Here is a 26,466-nt window from a genome sequence, read left to right on the forward strand (position 1 = left end):
AGTAATTGTGCTTTAGCAGAAAAAGGGATTTAGTTGCAGCCGTTAGGCAGGAGCTGGGGAGCCGGAGCGCAGGCTGGGTCCGCGTTCAGCGGGCATCGCTTGCCACCTGCAGGCCTTACAGGAGCTCACGGGCGCTGCCCGGGCGCTGGCAGGCCAGGGGTGGCACATCCAGGCGTCCTCAGCGTGGGCCGTCGCAGATACCCTTGGTTTTATGGAGCTGTTTTCCCCCCCATCGTGGCTCCTCAACCCACTGCACCCACGGTGAGGGGCTATCTCACCTGCTGTGAGAAGCACTAGTTATGCCACCTGCGAGCCGTTTGATTTCACACCGCAGTTCAGCTGTGCCAGGCCTGCAGGGGCTGAGGCACTGGGCCTGGGCCTGGGCCGGCACGAAGAGCGGCGCCGCTGGGTTTCCCTGCGCTGGCACCGTTCCTCAGGACGGAGCAAACGCCGCTGTGAACAGCTGCAGCGGATCTGAGGCAAAAAGTAACGGGTTTGAGTAACCACGGGGGGAGCTGCTGCCTGGGGCCGAGGGCTGAGAAGAGTCCGGGGGCGGGGCCTACGTGGAGGGGCGGGGCCTGGACCCCGGCGCGTTGAGGGGCGGGGCTTGAGGAGGGGGCGGGGCGCGGAGGCCGGCGCGGGCCGTGAGCGGTGCGTAAACAGCGGACGTCATCGCCGTGCGCGCCAGCGGCGCTTCCGTGTGCGGGGCTGTGTGCTGCGCGGCCTCCTCGCCCGGGGGCTCCCTTCCTCACCTGGGGCCCGCTTCCTCCTCACCCAGGACCCCCTGCTCCCTCGGCCGGGGACCCCCTCCTCGCCCGGGCCCCTCCCCAAGGCCTCGCCCGGGCCCCTCCCCAAGGCCTCGCCCGGGCCCCTCCCCAAGGCCTCGCCCGGGCCCCTCCCCAAGGCCTCGCCCGGGCCCCTCCCCAAGGCCTCGCCCGGGCCCCTCCCCAAGGCCTCACCCGGGGCCCGCTCCCTCGGCCTCACCCGGGGCCCCCCGGAGGCGGGGCCGCCCCCCTGCCCAGCCGTCATGGCCGGTGCTGCCCTGCCCATCCGCCGGCACCGCCGGGCCCTGGTGGAGGCCGTGAGGGAGCGGCCCTTCCTCATCGTCACCGGCGAGACGGGCAGCGGCAAAAGCACGCAGCTGCCCAAGTACCTCTTCGAGGCAGGTAACGGCCGGGGAGGGGGGGAACCCCTGAGAGCCCCCTCTGCGTTGCAGCCTGGGTCCAGAAACGTGGGGAATAAGCAGATAATCCCCCTGTCCCCCAGGGGGACGCAGCTTCAGGGCCGTGCCCTTGCGCGTGTGGTGAGAGGAGGTGCCTTGATTAAACTTGTTAAAGTAAAAAAAAATAAATATGTACGTTATGTAGGTACCTGTGTATAAGCTGACTCAGCAGCACGGCTCAGTGTCCCTGTGCTCCCTGTCTCCCGCAGGCCTAGCCAAGCATGGGGCCATCGGTGTCACCCAGCCCCGGCGCGTCGCCACCATCTCGGTGGCCCAGCGGGTGGCTGAGGAGATGGGCTGCTCACTGGGGAGCATCGTGGGGTACCAGGTCCGCTTCGATGACTGCACCACCGAGGTAGGGCTCTGAGGACTGTGTTCCTCTACATGTTGTCAGGGCAGGGTGGGGGGGGTTGGTGGGCTGTGGCTCATTTTTTAGCTTGTAGGCCTCTCTGTGGAGTGGCACAGCCCTGTTGCCTTTCCTGGGGCTTTGCATGTAGAAGGTCTCTGAGTCTTGAGAAGCCATCCGTCCTAGCTGTGGTGAAGCTGCACTTGTATGTATCATATAACTCATTTGATGATGTTTTTTTGAACACCCTATAAGTGAAACATTGCCAAGCACCTGTGATGCAATCTCAGTCCATATTATGGACAAATATGTGATCTGTGTAGATGTGTTTATTTTGAAGTAAAAATCCAGGATAACAGCTGAATGTCTAATTAAACCTTTCAGGATACCGCCATCAAGTATATGACCGATGGCTGCTTATTGAGGCAAATACTGGCAGACCCCCTGCTCAGCAAGTACGGTATCATCATTTTGGATGAAGCCCATGAGCGGAGCCTCAGCACTGTGAGTGTTGCCTTAAGTCTGTCCTTTTGGGTCACTGTTTCTCCTTAACTGAGGTTTGCTTATACCTTTCTTTCACAGCTGCACAATCCTTGAGGATTTTGGCTGACTTTATAAGGATGTGCTTTATCCTTTTGTGTTGTAGACCATAGAATTGCTGCTTCGTTTGTTACATGCTGCACAATCTGAAAATAAGATGCGGCTTGTAATCCTGTTGTAATTGTTGTAGCAGTTGTTGTGTCTGAAAGCAGTTTAAACTTGGCTGGCTGTTGCATGCTTTCCAAAAATTTCCAGGAGTTTGAAGCCAGCACAGTGAACACAAACTTTATAGAATCCAAATTAAAAAAAAACCACACACAAACAAATGAAACTCTGAAATGTTTCTCTCACTCTAAGGCCTAATGTTTTTTAGGGTGTGTATATGAATTGTGCAAACAGATTGTGGGTTTTGGGGTCATGGAAGTATCTAGGCTGACCTCAGTACCAAAAGCTATCAAATGTCACTCTGACCTTTTTGTGGCAAGCAAAGTGACACTCGAGTCACTCAGTCCTCAAGAGATTGTGTGCCAAACAAACTACCAGTCCAGCAAACAATCTACCAGTCCAGCTGGTGAAAAGGGAAAATGCTTTCTGAATCCCAGTTCTGCCCTCAAGCATCTGAGGGTATTGCAGGTAACTGAGCTAGGGTGAAGTTACTGCTCCATCACCTGTGTCTAACTAAAGGGAGCATATTTTTAATCCAGAGCACTGTGGGGCAAAATAAACTTCCTGAAGTCATAACAATAAATAGTACAACAAAGGAGGGTGCACACTTAGTCAGGTAATGTATGCTGGACAAAGGTGATGACTTTTTACAATGGGTCTGAGGTAACTGCTTGCAAGTGACTTGATGCTGAGAATAGAAAAATGAAAACCAAAGGATTTTAAGTTACATTGATTCTGTTTATAGGCTGTGAGAAGAGCTGATAAAAAAATAATTAAATTCTAGAAATCAATCGGTGTGCTTGAAAGATTACCAGGTTAAGTGTATGTATTCTTCTCAATGTTTAGGCCCTGAAGATGTGATTTTCTGTCTTCTCTGTATCAGCGGGATAAAATCAGGCTCTTCAAAGTTTTTCAGGCACTTCCAAGAAAACTGGGGTACTAATGTAAGTTACTTCTGTTTTTCTGTTAGGATATTTTATTTGGTTTGCTGAAGAAGCTATTTCTACAGAAGAAACCGCCAAACAGGAAGGCGGATATGAAAGTGGTGGTGATGTCAGCCACCCTGGAGGTAGACAAGCTCTCGGAGTTCTTTGGAGACTGTTCAGTGCTGCATATTCCAGGAAGAAGTTATCCTGTCAAGGAGATATTCTGCAACCTGCTCAGTCCAAGGGACATAGGCAGCTCTGCGTATGTTACAGAGGTCTGGCCTGGTTTACTTTGTTTCTGTACTGTGTTCTGTGTTCTTGGTATGATGTTCATCTGTGAAAGACCACAAGGAGTAGCTGCTTGATTGCTGTGTTCCTAGCATCTCTGCAGGATATAGAAAGAATTAGTACTATGAGGTTTAGAAAGAGTAAGCGAGATTCCAGCTGTTACTGGCTTGTGTGTTGTTTGTTTCAGGCTGTAAAAGTGACGTTGGATATCCACTTAAATGAACCAGAAGGCGACATCTTGGTTTTCCTGACAGGTGCGAATTTTTCTTTCAACAACTGATGGTTATTCCAGGTGAAGCATGGCATTGCCAGCAAAACAGTACATCCTTCCAATGATTGTCTAGTTTGTCCCTGAGCAGTAAGTAGAGAAGGGAAAGTTGCAGGCTGACATACATAGTCCTGCAAAGTGATAGTTTTCAACAGCGTGTTTAGGTATATCCATGCCGATGAGATCAGATAAGCAAAACATTAACTTAAAAATGTGCATATGCGCTTTTCTTCCTGTGCCAAATTTACTGTGTATTGTCCATGTGGTTTATTTCATTAATTCAGGAAGGGAGAAATTCTTTAGCTGCAAAACCTGACATCAATGCATGGGCCAGGCACTTACACAGTCGTCTTTTAAGGAAAAGCCTTGGTGAGAGGCACTGTGGAAAGACTAGGTGTCACCTCCTAAACTAACTCTCATAAATATTACTTCCTTCTTGTAATGATGTTGATGACTCTGTAATACTGGCAAAACAATTTTGTTTAAAGGTGTTGCAAATTAGGAAGGCAGAGTTGTAGCTGCATAGGTCGTTTAAATGCTCTTGTATGTTTTTTTAGGTCAAATTGAGATAGAAAGAGCTTGTGACTTACTTTTCAAGAAAGCAGAATCTATTGATTACCGGTACGAAGTACACGATCGGTCTGTTGAAGGTCTGCTTATCTTACCATTGTATGGGTCGATGTCAACAGGTAAGGGCATTTAATGTCCTTAGGAACTTAATTCACAACTGCATTAAGTGCATGAGTTGTTATAAACAGTATCCTAAGCAAATATTTCTATTTTAATTGGGAAAAATGGCATTCATTAACCCATTTGTTAAAATATTATAGCATTACAGGATTTTTTTTGTGGCATTCATAAACTAGGCAAAATTCAGCCTTCTCCGTACTTGCACAGAAGCCTCCAGTTAAAACTCATATCCACTGGAGATGGCTTTCACTGGAATGGTCTCTGGCTTGGGAAGGGGATATTGTGTAACTGACAGTTCAGATGTCTTATTTAGACACTCATGCTTTATTCTATATGGAAAAGATATTGCCAGTAGGTTTTTGGTGAGGAGAGTAGATCTGTAAGGGAATATAGAAGTAGTACAGTGTTACACAGTATAGAAAAGTACAGGTTATCAGAATGAGTCAGTCTGTTTTATTTGGCAGCAATACCACCGTTAGTTTTGAAGAGTTAAAAACAAAGGCCTTTTGACCTTTACTGTACACAGACTCTGCATTTTCAGATGAACTCGAGTGTGATGTTTAAATGTGTGGGTGCAGTATGTAGAATGCCAAGAGGTTGAATAAATGTTCAGAAGAGCAGGACAGCAGTTTCCATCTGGAAGTGGTGGTGAGAGGAAAAATCTGGTAACAGAGTAAATTTTTGCTTTCTTGAAAGAGCAAAATGAAAAGTTGCGTAAAAGAAAGTCTAGCTTCTTCCTTACTCCATGTTAGATTCCTGACTGAGAGTAGTAATGTGTGGGGTTTGGGTGGTTTTTTTTTTCTTTCATGGTAGTTTCTCAGAGGCCACTATATTTGAATATTTTTAAATGCAGAAAGACTTTTCCTGAAAGAGATTTTTATATTTTTCAAGTATAATAAGAGAAAAATTCAGGGGAAAGCTGAATTTCCACCTCCTTTTTTGGTTCCTTGGAAAACCAAATGAACTAATGGAAACTGCTTGCACTGCTTTGTTACATGTTAGAAGAAGATTTGCTGGAAACGTGGGGGATTTAACTGAATCTTTTCATGTTCACCTTCACTTGCTCTGATTGTTAAAACCCTTCAGATCCTTCATGAAGGTTCTATTAAGATCAGAGATTTTATTTGTTTTTCCTAGCTCTGATTTAGGAAACATCCAGGAGAGTTGGCCTTTCTTGATCTCAAAATATTCTTGAATATGCAAGCAATAAAGAAGATACTCTCCCATTTCTGGCATATGCTAAAATAATACCAAATCTGTATTTTAGAATGTTAAGTGATTCACTTTCTAATTTCATTCAAGTGACTTTCACTAAGCATTTGAGTAAGTTTACCCAACATTAAAGATGTGGTTTGAAATTGGAGCATTGTGACGTAACAAATTGACTGACTACCTGTCATTTTAGATCAACAGAAAAGAATATTTCTGCCAGCTCCCGCAGGCATTAGAAAATGTGTGGTATCCACAAACATTGCTGCGACATCTCTGACGATTGAAGGAGTCAGGTATTGTTTCCTGTTCTTTCTAAAAGCTGAAACGGAGGGAATAATTAAGAAAGTTCTACTAGATATGGAAAAATGTGTCTGATTTCCTTCTGTTACTATACCTGTCCAATAATTACCTGTTGCCTTTTTTGTGCGTATGCAGTGAATAAAAAAAAAAAACCACCCTTGATACTATCATATAGTCTTACAGATGGCTTAATATTGTTTGACCCTAATCTGAAATCAAATCTCGGCTCTGTTAAATGAGTATGGTCTCCTTGGGTGCTGGGAGTTGTTATCTGTTAACACCCTGTAGGCTGAACCACTGTAGGGCTGCAGCTGACCTGCAAAGTTCAACTACCTGTTTGCAGTGATTGTAGAGTAAATGTCTTCTGGCTCTGATGGTATTCATGTGTCAGTGACCTGTCTCTCTACTGAGACCTCTGTCATTTTCTTCTCTGACAGAGTATGAATCTTTTTCAGATATGTAGTAGATAGCGGATTTGTGAAGCAGTTGAATCATAACCCCCGAGTCGGCTTGGACATACTGGAGGTGGTTCCCATTTCAAAGTAAGTTTTAAAAAGGTCATGTGCTCAGTGTTTCTGGGAGTAGCTCTGATAATACTGCATATTGGTTGATCTTTAGGAAAAAAAACAAAAAAAAAAAGGAAAGGGGGGTAGCTTTGAGGCTCCATAATTTAAAGTAATTTTGTTTGCTGCTAAATAAAAAGTGGTTCAGGATGTATAATTTCTTAGAAGTTACAGACATTGAGAAGGAATTGACAGTGCATTGTCTGTAGTCTAAACAGTGGCTCACATGTCATCTTGTGTTTGCTGAATACAACAGCCTGATTCAAAGAAGCTTAAAACAATCTTCCCTTGCATTGAAACGCTTTTTCATTCTGCTAGTTCTTGCATTGCTGGATTTCTCAGTTGCCACACAGTATAATATGTCTTCCATCTACAAGCATAAAAATTGCTGCTATTTATCATAATTACAGTGCACTTCTTTGGATAATAACAGAAGGGATCAAGAGTTGGGATGTTGGTTTTTTTTTTTCCCCTGCCTTTCTGTTTTGGAAGGAGCGAAGCAAGGCAACGAGCTGGCCGAGCTGGCAGGACATCATCTGGAAAAAGCTATCGGCTATACAGCAAAGAATTCTGGGAGCAATGTATGCCTGATCACACAGTCCCAGAGATCAAGAGAACCAGCCTGACATCTGTGATCCTGACCTTGAAGTGCCTTTCTGTGCATGATGTCATAAGGTAACCTCCATAGCAGGGGGGATTATCATTTTCTTCCTGCGTCTCAGCAGCAAGGCAGCACAGGCACCAACAGCCTGTTGGCACGAGGCAGGATTAGGTCCCCGGCCAACTGTGACACTTTGATACAATCAGCTTTTCTGCTGTTCTCCTCAGTCTTTAATGCCAGATTGGATCTTGAGCTGAAGTTCAGTTTGAGTTTCTGCCAAAACTAGCTCCTTCTCTCCAAAATTAAGTAGTCAATAATGTTCCTTTAAAATACTGATGTTTATATCCCAAAAGCTTCATCTCTGTGGAATCGTTTAATTTTAGGATCATATGTGTGCAGAAAATAGAGTTAGTCTTTGCATGTGCCATGCTGGGGTTTGTAAACTCTCCAGCTTGTGGCTGTACGTGTAGTAACACACCCGTACACAGAAGATGCTTATGTGCACTTTGGTCAGAAACATGTATTGTAAGGTTAAAAAAAGAATTTTCAGTTATTAAAATGAACAAAGCTATACTGAGTCTGAACAGTGAGATTTTTCTTACTTCATTTTTCACTATAGATTTCCCTATTTGGACCGCCCTGAAGAAAGGCATATTTTAGAAGCTCTCAAGGAACTTTACCAGTGTGATGCTATTGACAGGTAAAAAATAAAGGAGTATAGTCACTACAAGAATTTTAAACCTAATGGTTTAACTGGTGGTAGTGAGTTCTTAATGTGGACTAAAGGACTTCCCTCAGCAGTAGAATGTTTCCTCATTAGACCAGGAAGTGAACTGCTGGGTTAGTTGATAGACTGTCTGTAAAATTAGGGTTAGAGAATGGCTTAGGGCTTGAGAGATACAGACTAATTTCTCCATATTGTCCTGGAGTTCCTGAGTGACCTCAGACAAATTACCTCAACTCCGTGTGCTGTAGCTCGAGAGCAGATCCCATATTTTTGTGATGAAGGTGCTTAGGCACTAGCTGTGAGGCCCATCCAAGAACTCGAGACAGGAAGCAAGATCTTATCCTGAGCTTCCAGGAATTCTTCTTGCAAAAAAAAAAAAAAAAAAAAGTTTTAATCTTAAGCATCTGATACACTTAAAAAGCTGTCTTTGCCTGCCCTGAAGCAGGCATAAGCGAACTGGAGAAAGGTGAAACATTCTTCTGCTAGTGACACTTGCTTAATGACTCCGGCACCTAGCTGAGCACACGTAGACTGCAGCGTTAGAACAGTCCAGAGGGAAACACTTCTTTCATGCTCTTTATCAGTATATGGTGGCTGATGTTGTGTGTGCACATTCCAATTTACATTTAAATGCAGTTCTGTTGAATCTGGTATTTAAATCTTTTTCCTGGGATAAGGAGAGGCCACGTGACAAGACTGGGTGAATTCCTGGTGCAGTTTCCCCTCCCTCCCAACCTGACCTGCGCTGTCATAAAAGCTGCTTCTCTTGACTGTGAAGATTTGCTACTTCCCATAGCAGCCATGTTGTCTGTGGAAAACGTCTTCATTCGTCCAGGTAGGAAGCCCCTTATCCCAAAGCAGCCTTGGGTGGGTGGGGAGTTCTGCTCGGACAGGGACATGTTTTGCAGCCCACACTGCTTCACCTGGAGACCTTTTCTACGGCTTCCCTCCGCAGGGTTTTTTGCTCTCAGTAGTTTTGTGTGCTACCAGCTGGTGAGGCCACAGTATCTTACAGGTGTATCTCTGGGTTATAAAGTGGGAACCGATTTGTAATTTGAATGGTGGTAGCACAAGCGTTTACTTGAGCATGAGGATACTCCTGCCAGGGAGCAAGCTGGTCTGCTTAGTTGGGACCAACACTGGTGGGTGACATAAGTATTTACCTGAAATCAATGCTTTAAAGCCCTTATGTTGCAGTGCGAGGATTCCTCAAGTGCAATGCCTTGTCCCTCAGAGTATGTTGTAGCAGGTCTGTAGGTAAGATTAGAACAAATACACAACAGCACTTTGCCCATATGTATTTACAACTTTCTGTGGTCTTGGAGTTGGGCCACATTGCATGCTAGGAATGCTGCTCCAAAAGCTTCAAAATAGCATGGAATTGGGTTGCATTTGTCCCAGGGCTGTGAGCTGTAAAGCAACATACAGGTGAGTGGATTGCTGAGAGGTGATAAGGGGGAAAACTGTGTTACAGGGCAAAAAGAAGAGAAGAAAAACCTCAACACACCCCCCACACCCCCAAAAAAAACCCAAACCCAAGACCACCAGAAAACCAAAATGCATCACAGCAGATGTTTTGCTGTTGGTTTAAGTACAGACAACGGGGACTGATTAATTTGTTCTGAACAAATGGGGTCATCTCTGGATTGGCTTTTCTGTTCAGTAACTCTGTGTAATGAAATAGACCTGTTAAGTTACTGTGAGAAGCTCAGCTTGTCACTGCCTCCATTGCTTGTGTTTTTCTAAATGAAAAATGTAATTTTGCTGTGGTTCCAAGCTAGCACCTCTCACTAGTGCTAAACTCGGTCTCTCATGTCCTCCTTCCTATCTCCTTCCCCTCCTGCCTGCCACCCCCCTTCCCTCCTAACTGTGCTACATACAGTCTTTATATGTAGCACAGTCTTTGTGGGAGACCTTTGTCCTTTCTAGTCACTCAGTGGCTCTTGTCCAGTTATCTCTGTAGTCTATTAACCGTGCCCGTTAGTGCAACAGCTAAAGACGCTGCTGACAGTACTGATAGCCTGGATTCTGCTCTGGGGTCTTTCAGATTCCCATAAACGTCCATTTGCTTTCCCATCCTCCATCTGGCAAGATGCCCTTGTTATCTGTTCAGCTAGCTAACGCACACATGTTCGTTACTCTCCAGCAACCCCATGCCTTAGCACCCAACGCAGAGGCTCCCATCCTGAAGGCACTTGCTCATGTGCAATATGTGTACAAACAGGCCTCCTTACTTTGTTGGTGTTACTTTTAATACCCAAGAATTCTGGCATTGTCTGCAGTACAGCAGCAATGCCATGCGTTGGCTTTTGCAACCATATTCCCCTCTACTAAGGGAAATGGGTTGTGCTGGGGAAAAATTCTTTAGGTCTTTAAAACTTGAAATAACACTTTGGAAATGTTGCTTTTGCTTAGTACATTCCTAACATTTAGTGAAGGGGAATTCCTACTAAACTCACAGATCACATTTTTTCTAGACTCTTATTTACTTTAAGATTGCCATTACTGCGGCACTTGAGTACTAGGACAAAAGCTGAGTTAAATAGATTAGGTGGTGCTATGATGAGGTGGTTTCAACAGTCTTTCCTTTTTTTTTTTTTTTTTTCTTCTCTTGGGGCAAAACTTTCACTTGATCCCTGTGAGCTGTTTAACGTCACTGTTCCTTTATCTTTCCATGTTGGCATCTGAATTGATGGTGAGGGAGAAATATGTAGAACTTTTCTTTCTGAGAGACTAGAATTCTTCATCTCTAATGTTGACTGGTGAGATCAATCACAGATTTAATAGCATCTACGTGTTCTTGTTCAGCACTAGTAAAAGGAGGAGGAACTGTAAATGCAGCTGTAGAGGAGAGACAAATCTGAAAATAACTTGAATAAAGAGCCAAGGCTGTTAAACACACCTTGAAGAGATGCTAACAGAAAATGAAGTAGGAGTGATAAAAATCGCTTTGTTAAAGTGAGATATAACTTACTTCCTCAGGTGATCCTCAGAAGCAAAAGGAAGCTGAGCTTCAACACCAGGAACTTTCCTCACAAGTGGGAGGATGCAATGACTTTGCAACCCTCTTAAATATTTTTGAACAGTGCAAAGCAAGGTATAAAATTATTCCATAGAGTAAGTGGTTTTGCGTTGTTCATAACTCCCAGCTGATGATGGTTTTTAGATACATTGCGTGTATGCCCATGTATGTACTTACACCTAACTGCAGATGCATTCTGTATTGAGATCTCTTGATTTCTATCAAGACATGTATTATTTAAACTAACAAAGTATCTGGCTGTGTAGGTTGCCTTCTTTGTACGACCATAACAAAAAATAGAGGCAACTTTCTGCCTGCGGCTTACAAAGGGCTTCTTTATAATACAAGTATTTCTGTTCTCAGCAAGTCTCCTTCAGCTTGGTGCCAGAAATACTGGATCCATTGGAGAGCTTTAAAATCTGCTTTTAGTGTGGAAAAGCAACTTCGGGAAATAATCAGTAAACTGAAACAGGTAAAAATTACAATTTTTATATAGGATTCAGTTATATAAGTGTATATTTAAGATATGTACTGAGTCTGAAGACAAAGACTGAGCCTTTACCAGATGGCTGCTGCCTTTCTCCACTAGAAACTAATCCACTTACATATTTATTAGTGTATCCTTGCTGTCGCTTGTGTAACTAACAGGTATGGTGGTGGTAATAAATAAGGAGGGTTTTTCTCCTTTCCTCATGGTTTCTGTAAGGTGAGAAACCCAGGGTTTAAAATCTATGTGATGGAGGGGGTGTAGCCACTATTTTTTAGGAAAGATACAGATTCATGTTGTTTTTTCTTTACAATAGCTGCCAGATTTCCCCAAAGAGACGTTTGAAGGTTCCAGAACTGAACTGCTAAGAAGATGTCTGTGTGCAGGATACTTTATCAATGTAGCTAGGAGGTAAGTAATGAAGTTTGGAGAACTGAATGGAAAAAATATTATGCATATTCTTTAAAGGTGCAGCTGTATATTGAAACAGAATAGTAAGGCTGTATATTTTTAAAAGTAGCAATTGCAGCAGAAGGTGGTGTTTGTGCACAGGGCTGGAGGCCTGGCAGGTACTCTGCTTTTGACTCTCGTGACATTCCTGGGGAAGTTGCTTACATCCTTGGAATTTTAATTTTTCTGTCTGTCTAATGAACTCATAAGCTGATGGGTAGTTCCAGATATTAAACTAGAGAGCTTGGAAATTTCTAATTATTGCGGCTGTCACAGACTTCGGTCCCAAACCCTGTTTATTATTGTGGTGTTCTACCTGCAGTGTTACTGTGGTAAATCAGACAGAAAATTTCATTCTTCATTAGTTTTTGTGCAGTTTAACTCTGGAAGGATCTTCCTCTGTTTGTATATTTTGAGTTTTCTTCTGTTCTGCTGCTGATTAGTGTTTCTTTCTAATCACAGCAAACTATGTTTCATTGTATATATATATATATTTTTTTTTTTTCCCCACCAATCTTTCAGATCTGCAGCCAGGACATTCTGCACAATGGACGGACATGGCAGCATAGTCTATATCCATCCTTCATCTACAGTAAGTTACCAAAGTCTGTTAATAAAGTAGCAAAGTAAAAGGCAGGTCCCTGTAAATTCTTCTTTTGTTTGTGCGAAGTTATGGCCAGGAGAAGCACTGGTGCAGCGTTCATTTTGAGAGTGGGGAAGAGCCTCATTTCTTCAGATTTGGTACATGTTTGGTTTATGAAACAAGTATGGCATAGACTGAGCTGCTTCTCGGCTCTTTGGGTTTCCTGAGCAATTTTAAGCAAGTTATTATGCCTTAGTTTTCTTGTCTGAAAATTTAGGGTGATGTCAGCTTTCTCTCATTCATTATTGCATCTGAAGCATTGGAAGATATTCCAGTGCAGGGTGCTCAAGAAATAAAAAATCTTTTGTATCAATTCTGAAAAAATCTTTTATTTTGCAGCTGTATAACCAGGAGACTCTTCTCGAGTGGATCATCTTCCATGATGTCACAGTGACATCCAAGATCTATGTCAGGACAGTCTGTCCTGTTCGCTATGAATGGGTCAAAGACTTGTTGCCCAGATTGCATCAAATTGATGCATATGAACTGAGCAGTGTGGCACGGGAAGAAGTAACTGAAGAGGAAATAACCAAGTGGAAATATAAAGAGGATCTTAAAAGGCAGAATGGTAAGCACGTTACTAGTCCGTATCTATGATGTGCGTAGTTTTTTGGTTGTTGTAGACGTGTGTATATTATGTCACTGCATTCTAGACTAGTAGGTGTTAATTTGAGTATGCTAAATATATTGGGATGTGTAGTTCTAGCAGTTTTCTTACTGAAGTTTTGCAATTCTTATTTTCTTGCCTCTGTGGTGCATGTAGTGCTGTTTACTTGCTGGTTCTTGCTATGCTTTTGGTTTACTATAGCTGACAGGAGCAGAACTTTAACACAGAGCTGAATAAAAGCGTTTGAGTCTGACTATTATTTAAGTTTGCAAAGGGTATCTAGCTACAGATACCCAAAATAATACTGTTCTGAGAGAACTCCTAAGGGCTGTGGTGTGAGGGGGAGGGTAAAAAAAACCCACCAAAAAAATCCCACACCAACCCAAAAACTACATCAAACAAAGAAACACAGAGGGAAAAAGTCTCACATTTTGGTGAATGTCTTCATTCTGACAATGAATTTAATGCCATATGTTTAAACAGTCAGTTTTAATTAAAACTGCCTGCTAACTGATCTGGCTGCTTGACATTCTTTGAATTCTTCTGTCAGCAGGTTTTGTAAAGCAGCCAAGTATTCAAAGGGCCTTTCTACTCCTGAGCTGACTCTTTCAAAACATTGTTTTAATATACAGTCTAGGCAATATAGATTCTCTTCAGTTTCTTTAACAATAGAAAAATAGAAAAAATGTAGACTCTTGTGCTCAGGCCAGCATTTCTTTCTGTCCTGCATTATTAAAACAGCCATTTAAAATGATAAAAATATGAATTGGATTTTGTTATACATTTGCTGGAAAGGATATCTGCATTACTGGACAACGCAGAGGAACCTCATCTACTTATCTGAGGTCCAAGAAGCTGAAGTTTGTTCTCTTCATTCCCCTTAACTTTTTGACTTCACCAGGCAATTGTAAATTAATTTGAGATTAAGATTGACCTCACAGATGCTGTATTTCTGGGAGCTTCTTAAAAATAGGTGGCTGAGTAGCTGACAAAGGCTTAATTAATGCCCAGTGGAAGGAAAGGCTGGAACATGAGCTGAATTATTGTTGTTTGACTCCATGACAGAATAATTACAAGTGTTCCAATAGTGAATGCTGATTAAAGCTCCTTCCTCATATCAAAGAATCTGGTGCCCAGCCCCAAAGCCCTAGGAACAGGCTACAGGAGCTGCTTCATTCATACAATACTTGGGCTCTTGGAGGCCTTGGATGATTTTTTTTTTTTTTTCCTGTTATTACTTCAAATATTATTTTAAACAAAGTATTTTCTGCATTTCTTTCTGTCTGGGAGAAGCACTCCCAAGGTCTCCGCTCAGTGGGAAAACATGCATTTTTAGTGATGTCTGATCTGGAGTGTTGACTTTTCCCACTCCTGTATCTGTATGTTATCCTCACTCCAGAAATTTATAAAGATAGTTTAGTCTAAGCTGCTTTTTTTTTTTTTTTTTGCCTGCTCCCAGTGCTGTCCCTCTCCTGCCTAAACCTGAGTTTGAGATACGTAATTTAGAGAAGGAACAGGTGCACAGGACACAAGATGCATAGTGTATCTGCTACAGTAAAAAGCAAGATACACATTTGGGGCTGAGATGAGCCCAGCTGCAAATATTGACATGGGATTTAAGGCACAATTTTTTTAATTTTTTTTTTTCCTTCCTTTTGTGGTACTGTCTGTCCTCTCTGGAAGTCATTCAACTGACTGATTTGGACTTGAAAAACACTTGAGATTCTGTTGGGGGGTTTTGGATATTCTAAAAATAGGAGGAATTGTAATGCTGTTTAGTTTTTTTGACATGAAGGGTATATTCCTCTCTTCTCTCCCCCCAGAAGCAGTCACAGACAACTCTGCAAAGAAGCTGGAGAGAAGGAATGATGATCAGTCAATACTGGATGCCCGAGCTCGCTATCTTGAGAGAAAGCAGCAAAGAGCACAGGGTTTAAGTGGCCCATTGAAAGAAATGGGGTAATCCTCATGGCTGCTCTACACCAACTGTGAGGAAAGGCAGTTTGGTGCAGTTGTTCTGGGTATGTTTGCATAATGCAAAATGACTAACTGGAATGATGGAAAACTTCTGCTTTGTGGTAAGTTTGAGTGCTGAAGCATACAAACGCAATCTTCCTTCTGCTGCATCCAGCAAGGAAAAAGTTACCAAGCTGAATTTTGTTGCTACATGTCACTGGAAACAATTTAGGAGCCTTATGTGGATGAATATGTGACCCTGTGGTGCCAATTCCGTGGCATTTAGTTGACTTAAAAAGGTCTCAGTGGCCTCACTGCCGTTGTTAATAAAACTTTCTTACAGGTTTTTATTTTTTAAAGGAGTGGAACTGCTGTGTGTTATCCATTTTACTTTGTACAATTGTGGCTGTACAGTCTTCATGCTTGTCACTACTCAGGAAAATCTGTAGGTAGTGTACTTTTAATGATGGAACCATCAGGACCCACATTCAAAAAGGCGTTTGCCACCTGCATTCTCTGTTGCAGACAGTTGTTCCTATTCTGTGTTGTGCTGTACTGTGTACAGTCATGTTTCTAGTTGAAGATGTCTTTGTATGCAAAATATTTTGTAAATGTTTTCACATTCACAATGCATAATTTTTGTCGGAGATGACTTAGCACTGTGTGTTTTCCATTTGGTAAAAAAAAACCCAACCCCAAATGCAGCAGTCAATCCCGTACTCAGCCAGGTTCTGTCCTGCAGGCTGCCAGCAGGCCTGCTGCCTGGTGGGCTGTTTTTCTGAATTTGGTGACTGGTGTTTTTAAAATGTATGGATTCTGGTCGGAAGAATGACTGTTTGAAACGTGTAGAAAGAATACACAAGGAAATACTAGGGTTTTTTCCTTCAGCTCAAGTATGTAAAAAGCAAAAGATGCTTTGTCATCATAAAGATTGTTTCCTTCTCAGTAAAGAGCTAATCCCCTTCTGTCACCTTAATAATCTTAAAAATGTTCCAGTGCTCTAGTGTGTAGCTTGTCTCTTGCTGCTTTTCACTTTCAGTAAGTCACATTTTGTATAAGACAACTTCCAAAAAACTGGAGGAACTTCCTGTTGATTTTCATACCCAGTGCACGCAACTGACGCATCACCTGCTTTCAAGTAGCTAGCTGAGGCTGTTCCAGCAGTGTTGTAAATAAGCCTTAGCACTTTGTGTAAAACCTGAAGCATTCCACCTCCATGCTGCACAGGCTCCAGCTGGTCATAAGCTTTCAAAAACCTTGGGATTCTCTGATGGGAAATACAATCATACTACTCTTTGTAAAGAAGGTGGTAGATCTAGAGTTGTGCTTTCTGGGATTGTACCTATTCAAATTAAAAAGCTGAGGCTGGTCTGTGTACTTGCCAAACCCAGCAAAGGGCGTGTTTTGTGCCTGGCAGAGCTGGCAAGGCTGCAGCATACGCTGCCGGTTGCCACGCAGCACCGAGTGCCGCCTTGGCGAGGCTGTAAGAGGCTTAACCGGAGCATCACTGTAGCTGTCACGGGCGATAGCAGGAGCAAGCAGTGATGCCTGCGGCTGCCCTGTGAGCTTCTGTCACAGAGCTTCCAACTGCAGGAGAACTGCTGCCACCTGCCCCTTTTCTGAGTGTGCGGAGCGCTGGAATGGCAGCAAGATTAATGCCTTTCTAGTTGCTTAGGGAATGCGTGAATCGAGTGATCACTGGTTGTGATCCATCTTTGTAGGAAGCAGCGTGTTTTCAGTCCCTCTTTCATTGGGCCCTTTATCCTGGGTTCAGGTGGAAAAGCGTTGTGATTGCATGCGCTGTTGCTCAGACCCTACTTTGGAGAAGCCAGCGCTTTCCTGACTAAACCTGTAATCTGAATTTTGCTTTTACTTTGATTTATATTTGTAATGTCATAGCCACTTGCAAGCCAGATGGCATCTGCACCACGGACTAGGTCTGAGATGAGCAGCTGGAATGCCCACTCTTGCTCCTGGCTATGTATCTTGGCACTTCCTAATGCTCCCTTACTAATTTTTTAAAAAACTGTCTTAGTAGCAAGGAGGGAGGGCTTTTTCCCCCCCCCGTGCTGTGGTCCGGGGCTGTGTTCAGAGGTTCTTAAATTGTGAATTCAAGACAAAGCAAAAACGGTCTGAGGAAGTAACTGTGAGATTGCAAAATAAGGCAAGAGAGCCTTACTGCACATAGAAGCGCGGTGAGGGGGGCAGAAGGGTTAAGTTCACCTGTTTTTATGGGCCGGAGTTACATTGTCAGTTAATAAATCTCGAAATAAATGTGACGTTTCATTCTGTCCCTGTACTTACCAATGCGGGGGGGGGGGGGGGGGGCGCGGGAAAGAGCCCTCGGCACCCCCCCCTGGAGCCTCGGGGGGGTTGCGGCCCGGGACTTCGGTGACGAGGACGGTCGGTACCAGCTTGTGGTGCTTTGGGTTGTGTTGGTTTTTTTTTAATTGGGATGTGTTAGTGCACAGCAAGAACCCGCCCTCCCTGCCGGCCGAGGCGCGGGGCCGGTCCCTCAGCCGGGGGGGGGGGGCGGGGGCGCACCCCGACCTCGTCCGTCCGCGCCCGGGCCCCGCCGCCGCCCGAGTCACCTTGCCCGGCCGCTCGGCCCCCTGCACGTGACGCGCAGCGGCGCCGGGCGCGGAACGGAAGTGACGCCGCCTCACCTCGGTCGCATGATGTGGCAAAAAAAAAGGCCGGGGAGGGAGGAGTGATGAGTCTCGAAATAGTCCCTTCCTGTGGCGGATCCCTGCGCTGCTCCCATTGGTCCCGCGGCGGGTGAGCCACGCCGCTCGCCGGGATCCTTCCGCCCGGCCGGCGCAGTTAAGACTGGTCCCGGCAGGTGAGGGCAGGCCTCTTCCTTCCGTGGCGGTATCCTTCCGCCGGCGGGGGCAGCTTCCGGATCGCCGCGGCTCTCCCCGCTCGCTGGCCCGGTCCGCCATTGCGGTCCCGCTTCCCCGCTCCGCCCGGACCCCGCTGAGGTGCGACTCCGGTCCGGCCTCGGACTGGAGCCTCAGCCCGCCGCCACCATGGCCCAGATCCTGCCGATTCGCTTCCAGGAGCACCTCCAGGTGGGCGCCGAGGGGCCGGTGGGGGCCGGGCTGGGGCGCTGGGGCGGGCGGGCCGCTCCCTCCCTCAGGCGGGAGGAGCTGCCTGGGGCTGGTGTCTGGGCGAGGGGCCCCGGGCCCGCTCGCGCTCCCTCCCCGCGGCTCGTGGGGTGGCCCAGGCCCCTCCGGGGCGGGCTGCCCGCCTCCCCGCAGGCCTTGCCGGTGCTGCCGCCGTGCTGCCCCGAAGGGCACCTTCCAGTGCGCCCGCCGCCTGCCTGCGGGCCCGGGGCGCCGGGGGAAGGGCTGGGGCGCCGCGGGGCCCTGCCAGGCCTGGGGGAGGGCGGTCAGGGGCCTCGGGGCCGGGCATCCCGCCCTTGCCCGGTGCCGGGCTCGCCCTCCCGGCGGCGGAGCGGTGCCGTCCCGCGGTGTAGGCGAGGCTGGCGCCGTGCCCACGCTAGCACTGGCAGGGCGGTGCGGCACGGGGAGGGAGAGTGCGGGTGGCTCCTCTTCGCCACCGAGGAGAGGGGCCGACTGCGGGAAAAAGAGTGGGGAAAGCTTCCTGTAGCAGGTCTGCCGGGGGGCACGTGAACGAGGTGGCCGAGCTGACCTCGTGTATCCCTTAATTTATTTTTTTTTTTTTAACGAGGCTAAGACTTGTAAGGACGTTCTAAACCGTTTTCCTGGTGTTCTGACTCGTAATGTCATCTTCTGCGAAGAGAAACCACGTATTGCAGTCGAAGGCGAAAGCTGCTGCGGGCTTCCCTGCAGCACGGCTGTGGCAGTGCGGGCACCCCAGTGCCAGGGCTGCTGGTCTCTAACAATTACAGGTTTGCGTCTCATTAAACCATAACGACGTGCTGATAGATTATTTCCAAGTAACGGCCTTCAGGTTTTTTTTTTAACGTGGCCTCCTGAAGGCACTAGTAACAAACTCTATAAAATGCCTCTGCTGCAGGAATGTGAGGTTACCTTCTCAAATCAGCATGCAGCTCTCCTGCCCATCGGGGCAGCTGGCGTGCAGGGAGGGGTGTGGAAGCCGTGATACAGTTGTGCAACGTGCGCTTCCTACCTGACCAGGCTATAGGGTGAAGTACTGTAAGCCATGTTTCTCATCCACAGTTGCTGTAGCTGTGATGCTATCAAGCTTGACTCTGCTGCTGAGGAGTGTTTGGGGGTTTTTGAGCAGAAATTATATAGTAAAAATGACATTGGCATACCTAGGCAGGGGCTTCTGGCAACCTGTCTGTAGCCCTCTTTCCTGGCGATGTCAGTGTCTGTGTGTAGTTTGTGCTTAGCTAACTGGGGCAGTGGTAGGCGCTAACATAGTGATGGATTTGCATGATTTGTAGTGGCTTTTTTCTAGCCTAAATGGAAAGAAACTAATTTATTGACACCTTGTTAGAAGAACAGTTGCAAAATCCTTACTTTGCTGTGCAAATTGCTGTCTATAGTATTATTTTTAGATTTAAAAAATGCTGCCATGATTGGCTTTTATTTAGCTAGTTAACTGTTGAGCATTGGACAATTTTACTTCAAAATCGGTTTAAAACCAGGCCAGAACTCATAGCTCAGGTTTAGCCCTGGGCTTTTCTTCAGCAAGCAGCACTGACTGGAGAATCTCACAAGTTTGCCAGAGCTTCAGCTCTGAGCAAGTGTTCTCTCCTGATAGTGGCATAGCCTGGAACCAGGTGTTGAGAAGGTTTTGTGTACTCTGGTGAAACTCATCCCTCTGGGTAGTTTAGTTCTTAATAAAGTATTGTGGAAATGCATCTATGATACATTATTTAAGATACAAACCTTGCATGTGACCCGCTACCAGCTCTCTAATGACATGAGTACTATTACATAATGAAACTCATCTGCTTCACTCCAGAAGTCTTGATAGGTTTCAGACCAGCTCTATCGCAGAACACAACTGTTCTGACGAAATACTGATTTATCTGTTTATTTGCATTCCCCCCCCCCTCTTTCTTATTTAATGTAAAGCACTGGCTTAACCAATATCGTTTACAACTGCATATGAGAGCTGGTGTTCTGTGAGGCTGGGTGTCCAGCCTTTGAGCCTGCATATACGTGGTTCTTGGCCATAACGCTTCAGTTTGCTGTACCTACTGAACTTCCTCATTCTGTTTAATTGAAAAAAATCCAAGGAACTCTTAATTCTCAGAGGTACTGGTTTCATGCTTAAGCTTCTGACTTGCTGTTGGAGTAAATCTTGAGAGCGGATAAATTGATATTGCTACGTTCTTGCTATCCAGAAGCACTTTAGCATATTCTAAGCATTTCATAGGAGGTCCTGGTGGACTCAATACAATTTCTTGAACTGTGCCTGACCTACTTTGTCTAGGAAACTTGTTGTACAGGTGTTGTGCAACACTTGTAAGTTTGTAGCTGATGCCTAACAAAAGACAAGGTACTCAGCTGGAGCCTTATTCATAAAAAGACAGGTGATGGATGTGAATGAGAATGTTCTTGTGAGATAATTATTGAAATTTGTGTTTAATTAATATAGAAGACTGGCAGTAAGCAATACCTGTAGTATGATACTGGTTCTCCCTGGATCCACTACTGCAGGTACAGACAGTTACATGACCATTTTCTGACAAAGCTCCAACCTGGTTGTACTCCTTGAGGCACGCTGGCGTGATCCGTTGCTGTCAGCATGGTGGCTGTGCCATATGGGAATGAAAAGTTACAGGCTCCAGAAGCCCTGCGCTGTTGCACTTCTGAATGTGTTACCTCTTGGGTACACAGTACAGCATGCTTTGTACCTGCAATTTGACCTAAAGATCTAGTTTGGGTAAGTAAGATGTGGCAACTAGTTAACTTACTAGGGTTAAGTAAGCTGTCTGGATAGTTACTAAGTGAAGTCTAAAACCAAAATGTGTAGACAGACTTTGGGTTTTGTTTGAGTCCCACTGCATAGCTCTGAAATCTCAGTAGCTGCAAGTATGTAGGATGTTATTTGTGTATTGTCTATTGTAGATGCCTGCCTTGCCACAAAAGAACATCAACAACACACTGTAGAGAAACATTTTCCTTGGGAAGTTCCAAGGGGAAACTTGATTCCTGTGCTATCAAAACTACCGGACTGATGTTATAAAACTTTATAGTGCTCCTTTTTTTTTTTTTTTTTTTTAAGTGGGCACGAGGAAATGATCCAGTGGGCATGTAGTGGGAGATCAGAGTTCAGTATGCTGAATGAATGCAAATCTGGTTATTTGTGTCTAGGTTTTAGGGATTCCATAGGCTGGTGCCTCTGGAATTTTTACTTGAGGGTGAAAGTAAAACACAGCTGATTACTGTGGTAGGTGTGTGGAGCTTTTCTAGGATTACAAGTTGATGAGTGAGAAGGTTAGTTAGCAGGTGATGAACTGCAATTGCCAATTAATGTAGCCACACTACCCTGAAACAGATGAAAATTGAACTTGGACCAGGCACGCTGCTGTGACTGGCATTAATAAATACTCTTCTGAACCTAGATATATTTAAAAAGTTAAATTACTGTGTAGACTTGTCTAGACAGTTCAGAAAACTGTCAGCTCAGGCTATGCACTTGCTACTGACACAGAACTACTCTTTTTAAACTAGGAATGGGGGTTTTGTATCTGTTGGTCATTAGTGGAGCAAACCTGAATAGTGGCTATGATATTCTAGCATGGTGGCTAGATGGATGGCTCTCAGAATCATAGCTAGCTATGCCAAAGATCTAACTGAATAAAACTGCACAGCCAAGGCATCATATAATAAAACTTACACGTCTACTACTTCAGTCTAACAATGATGAACAACAAAATGCTTCCAGGTATTGTGCTGGCAGTGAGACAGTTGAATATATCCTAGAACACTAAATCTCTGCTGTAACAGCATGAGTTTGATACAGTTTTTTGGTGGTTTTTTGGTTTTGTTTTTTTTTTTTTTTTTTTTTTTTTACATTAGGAATTGGAGGACTGCTGCGCCTAATGCTGTTTTGGTGGCATTCTTGCGCTCTCCTTTTTAGTGAATCTGAATTCCTAAAGCTGGTGAGTTTGGAGCATTCTTACAGAGGGAAAATCTGTAACAAAGGATGCTGTGAGGAATCAAAGTATCTTGAGGAGTGCGCACGTGTGTGTATGAACTAATTGGATAGAAACACTTGGTTAAGCAGTTTATAAGCTATTCTTCTTGGCACATCCCTCGCAGCAGATATTGAAGTCAACAGGCCTGCTTGTCTTGGTGGTGGTACACATCAGTGCTTGGTGCTGGGGCTGTGGTGCTTAACCAAAGAGAAATAATGGCAGCCAGTGGTTCTGAACTCGGTTTTCAGTGGTAAGTCTCAGCTGTGGCTTGTAACTGAAGAAGTCACACAGCATGCCTGTGGCTGCTGACACCGGATGGCTACCTCGGCCTGTTGAGAGTGAGGCAGAAAATAGGAAGGATATAGAAATAGAGCTCTTGAATGTTACAGAGGTCTCTTATCTGATGACAGTGTAACTTCCTAGCCTGTCACAAACTAGCTCTTACCTTGCACTGGTAGGCTTGAAGTACTTTGGAGCCGTTGACTGGTGTCAGGACTCTGGTGTTACAGAGCTGCAGTCAGTAACTCTGACAGATCGGCACAGATAAAACTCTTCTGTGCGATTGAAGTTTGCTTTGCCTTTTTTAATGTATGGAACTAAATAAGTGGTTGAAATGTAGCCTGATGTCCACCTTGTTCAATCAAAGCCTACTAAAGCATGGCCTTGCAATAGAGCTAATGTGACTCAACTGCACGTCAAAGAGCTCTGTGCTTCTGAAAAGACTGGGAGTTTTTTTGTTAGCTGGCATTTTCCAGCTACATGATTTCTAGCTGCATGTAGATAAGGAGTCTCTGGGCAGAGACTAAGCAGCTGCTTGTGGCTACAAGAACAGTGGTTATATCCTGTTGAGTGAGAGTCGAGGTGAAATGCATACTCAGCAGTTCCGCGCCCTTCCTTGTAGGCAAGGAGAAATTATTTGACAGCTAAGCAAACTGTCACAAGAAAGCGAATGTTCCAGGAAGGGGTCAACAAAGAGACTCTGGTCAGCAATTTTACCATTCAGTTTGATGTCAAACGTGCATGTAACGTGACAATTTTGCTGGGTAAGTTACCAAGAACATACTTGAATTATCTTCCAGTGAAAAAATAATTTTGCTAGTCAGACTTTTCACTTGCTGTGTTATAATGATTCATGTCTCAATGCTGTTCAGATAAATGCCATCACAGAATTCGATGGTTCAGTACAGCCTGCAGTTGACTGAAGTATCCAATTTTGGGTTAGATGAGGCTCCTTTATGGTGACATCTCTGCTGAACAGAAGAGCTGCTGCTGTCTCTGGCAACCTGTTTCATGGTTCTGCTGTAATGGAGCAGCTACTTGACAGAACGCTTTCTTCTCAGCGTGCTTCCGGGAGACCAGTGTAACTGAACTTTCCAACAAATGGTGGTATAAAATAACTTGAACTGTAAATTGGTTGCCCAAGCACAGCTAGCAAGTTCTGCTTTCATATCTGCTTGAAAGCCAAGGAAGTGTTTTTTGTAGTATAATGTAGGAGTATCTAACATTTCCTCTTTTTTTTTCAATCTTCTAAACTTGTTTGTGAATTGGTGGACCTAAGTGAGTGCAATATTAAACATCTGGGTTTTTTTTCACTGTGGTAAGTGGAGAAGGGATAGAAAATCTGCCATAAACCTCTGTACTCTCAGTTGTATTGCAAACTCAGGGGTTTGTGTGTGGAATAGTATTGAGGTTTTCATAATAAAAGCCATCAGAGAAATACCTCCTGTCATGTTAATAGTAATCTTAGTCTCTGTTTACTTTGCTTAGCTTTATAAACACTCCTGCCTTAACTCACCTGAACTTTAGCCTGTTTGGGGAAGAAAACAACCTATACTCCAGGGACTGATCTATACTCTCAAAAGTTCTGTATAGTAGGTCTGAGTGCAGGCAAGAAAAGTTCCTTTTAGCTTTGCCAGCTGAGCAAAGCAAGTGCCACTCCTGGCTGGTGATGCTCTTGTGTAATCAAATGCAGAGATTGTCACAGAGTCAGCTTCCTGTCTCGGGCTCGAAGCAGGCTTAGTTCGTATGCTCGGGGCTGTTGAGATTAGAAGATGAAATGTTAGAAGAAAGCTTGTTTACTTAAAGACCTCAGTAACGGTCATGCCTCCATCAGAAAACTTCCCCAGGCTTTCTTCAGCGCTCTAGTGCCAGTTCACTAAATCTTTTCAAAGAAATACTCGACGTTTGAAAATGGTCTTAAGTTTAGAAAGGGCCACGTATTCTGCTACGAACCAAGGTTGGATACCTCGGATGTGACACCTAACAGATGGCAGTCTGGTCGTGTTTGAGATAAATCTGTCTTGCAATACCTAAGCAACTTTGATTCAGTGGTTATGCCTAGACCTCCCTAAGAGGTCTGCCATCTGCTAGACCTTGCTGCTTTTGATTTGTTCTGTCAACAACGTTTGTTTGAGTATAGTGCTGTGAGTTAACTGCCAGGTGGAGTACTTGGCCCTCTGAAACTGTGCTTCTCTACCAAATTAACAAGGAAATTGAGTGCTTGATAAATGACTTTGCACCTGTCAAGCTTGCAGGCCTATCAAAAGGAAATGCCACATTTCCTGGAGTAATCTGGAGTAAGTCTCTCAGATCTACCAGATGAAACTCTTCCATCTTCAAGCCTTCTCTGCCTGCAGGGGTGTGACCGGGTTGCATATACACCTGCCTAACTGATGTATGGAGTCCCAGGCCTAGAGAACACTATCCAAATAAAGGTGTGAAAGGAAGGTTTGAGCTTAAATCTGAAATATTGTAAGTGAATCAGTGTTGCTGAAGAATGTGTGGTCAGGTTCTGTGATACTGGACCTCAAATACTCACTTAAATTTGAGTTAAGAGTTCTGACCTGTCAAGGAAGTAGTTGGATTTTTTTAAAAAATATATTTTATTTTTTAATAGCTGTAGCATCAAGACAGTTTTGTCATGTGGAAGCTGATAAAACACTTTTCTTTCACATGAAAATTTCCTGACTTTACTGTCAGGGGGACGGATGTGAAGGGAGCTGTGTTTGAACAAAACTATTCACTGTGTTAAGTTGCAGGAAGTGTTGGTTTTCTGCCTTGGAAGAAGGGCTTCAGCTAGTCAGTCAGGTAACCAGCTTGCTGTCTGGATCAGGAATTACATTTAAATCTGTCCTGCTTACAGCCTTTTCTCTCTTAAAATCTCTTGAAGAAGAAAAGCTGTGTTGACCTTAAATTTACCAAAAAAAATCAGTGTTAGCTCTCTGTAAACTAGTTCTGAAATGAGCCCTTGAAGAGCCCGAACATTTTTTTGATAGTATTCGAACCTGACAGAAGAGCTTCAAATCGTGAAGTCCTCTCTTGAAAGAGCAAGGGAACGGCTATGAAATAGCATACTTTAGGACAAAGGACTTAAATGCAGAGTGACCAGAGAACCATGCCCAAAGGCTGAATCTTCTTCCAGTTCTCCCTTCAAGCAGACCTGAGGAGCTAAAACTGACTTGCTTTTGAGTCTCAACCTTAAGCTGCCCCAAGATCTGGCTGTCTTGATTCACTGGATGTTAAAAATCATCCACTGAAGTGCCTTTTGTGAAGCTGCTTCTGTTGAGTTGGTGTGCCATATCTTAGATGTTACTTGTTCCTTTGCATGTGCTGTCTGAAGGCTGGGGCAAAAGGGGAAGTGTAGTAAAACACCCTCTTTATCAGAAGCTGCAAGTAGGCAGGAACAAAGCAGCAGAGGCATGGTCATCTCGGAGCTTGTACAGAACACAGCTGATAAGAGCTGAGTGTTTTGCTTCAAACTAGTACAATAATACTAAAATGGCTTTGGAGGTCTAGCCCTTTGTGGGAGACCTTGAGCTTGAAGTTTAAACAGTCTCCCAGAAAGAAAGATATCAGAAATACCAGAAGTGGAAACTCCTCTAATGGTAGAAGACTGATGTTGTTTTTTTAAGGTATATCGACCCACAAGCTGGGTATTTGTATGTGAGGTGAACTAACCATTCTGCATTTCCACTGTTAAAAATGGAATAAGCTTTGTTTCACTACTAACACCCTAATACATTAGCCTGTTGCAAACACCATGAAGTGGCATTGACTGAGCTGTTTTGTTGCATGCCATACTAGAGCTATAATTATAAGGTATGCATTTAAAGTCTTACAGAAGCAGGCTGTGCCTCAGCAGGAAAGGAGGTGGTTTATCAATAATCTTCTGTGTCAAGTATGGCTGTGGATGAGCCATTTCTGATTTCAATCATGTCCATCTCGTATGCGTTAGCTCTGCCTCCTGGGTGGTAATACAGGCTTGCTGCTAGACAGGACTAGGCTAATTGCTAGACAGGTAGCTTTTTTTAACTCTATGAGGATAAAGCTCAGACGCCTCACATGTGAT

General features: G+C 44.5%; 2 protein-coding genes across 4 annotated transcripts in view; both read left to right on the forward strand.

The window, feature by feature from the left end:
• Positions 1-650: 650 nt before the first annotated feature.
• Positions 651-17,029, forward strand: DHX40 (DEAH-box helicase 40). 2 transcript variants are annotated; one of them, XM_080383232.1, is made up of 17 exons: positions 651-1,166; positions 1,432-1,577; positions 1,953-2,072; positions 3,244-3,474; positions 3,675-3,741; positions 4,313-4,444; positions 5,851-5,950; positions 6,413-6,499; positions 7,013-7,195; positions 7,741-7,821; positions 8,526-8,683; positions 10,831-10,945; positions 11,234-11,342; positions 11,674-11,768; positions 12,330-12,399; positions 12,790-13,018; positions 14,884-17,029. In XM_080383232.1, exons 1-17 carry the CDS (start codon positions 1,028-1,030, stop codon positions 15,018-15,020), a joined length of 2,199 nt encoding a protein of 732 aa, XP_080239358.1. In that variant the 5' UTR covers positions 651-1,027; the 3' UTR covers positions 15,021-17,029. The 2 variants fall into 2 exon arrangements, with proteins under 2 accessions (XP_080239358.1, XP_080239357.1); XM_080383231.1 differs by having other exon boundaries at positions 654-1,166; positions 14,881-17,029.
• Positions 17,030-17,722: 693 nt separating this feature from the next.
• Positions 17,723-26,466, forward strand: part of CLTC (clathrin heavy chain) — a 33,922-nt gene continuing 25,178 nt past the window's right edge. The window contains exon 1 of one of the 2 annotated variants that reach the window (XM_080382385.1): positions 17,723-18,084. In XM_080382385.1, coding sequence (XP_080238511.1) covers positions 18,043-18,084 — 42 coding nt within the window. In that variant the 5' untranslated portion in view covers positions 17,723-18,042. The remainder of the gene's footprint in view (positions 18,085-26,466) is intronic. The other variant, XM_080382384.1, reaches the window with a different exon arrangement.

This window comes from Falco punctatus (genome assembly GCF_963210335.1).
Source record: "Falco punctatus genome assembly, chromosome: 1".
Classification (NCBI taxonomy): domain Eukaryota; kingdom Metazoa; phylum Chordata; class Aves; order Falconiformes; family Falconidae; genus Falco; species Falco punctatus.

Excerpts from the sequence above, each read along its gene's own strand:
- DHX40 (XM_080383231.1), top strand. The coding sequence starts at position 1,028 with ATGGCCGGTGCTGCCCTGCCCATCCGCCGGCACCGCCGGGCCCTGGTG. Across the intron at positions 3,475-3,674 it reads GCTCTGCGTATGTTACAGAG|GCTGTAAAAGTGACGTTGGA; the intron begins GTCTGGCCTGGT and ends TGTTTGTTTCAG. Across the intron at positions 11,343-11,673 it reads TAATCAGTAAACTGAAACAG|CTGCCAGATTTCCCCAAAGA; the intron begins GTAAAAATTACA and ends TCTTTACAATAG.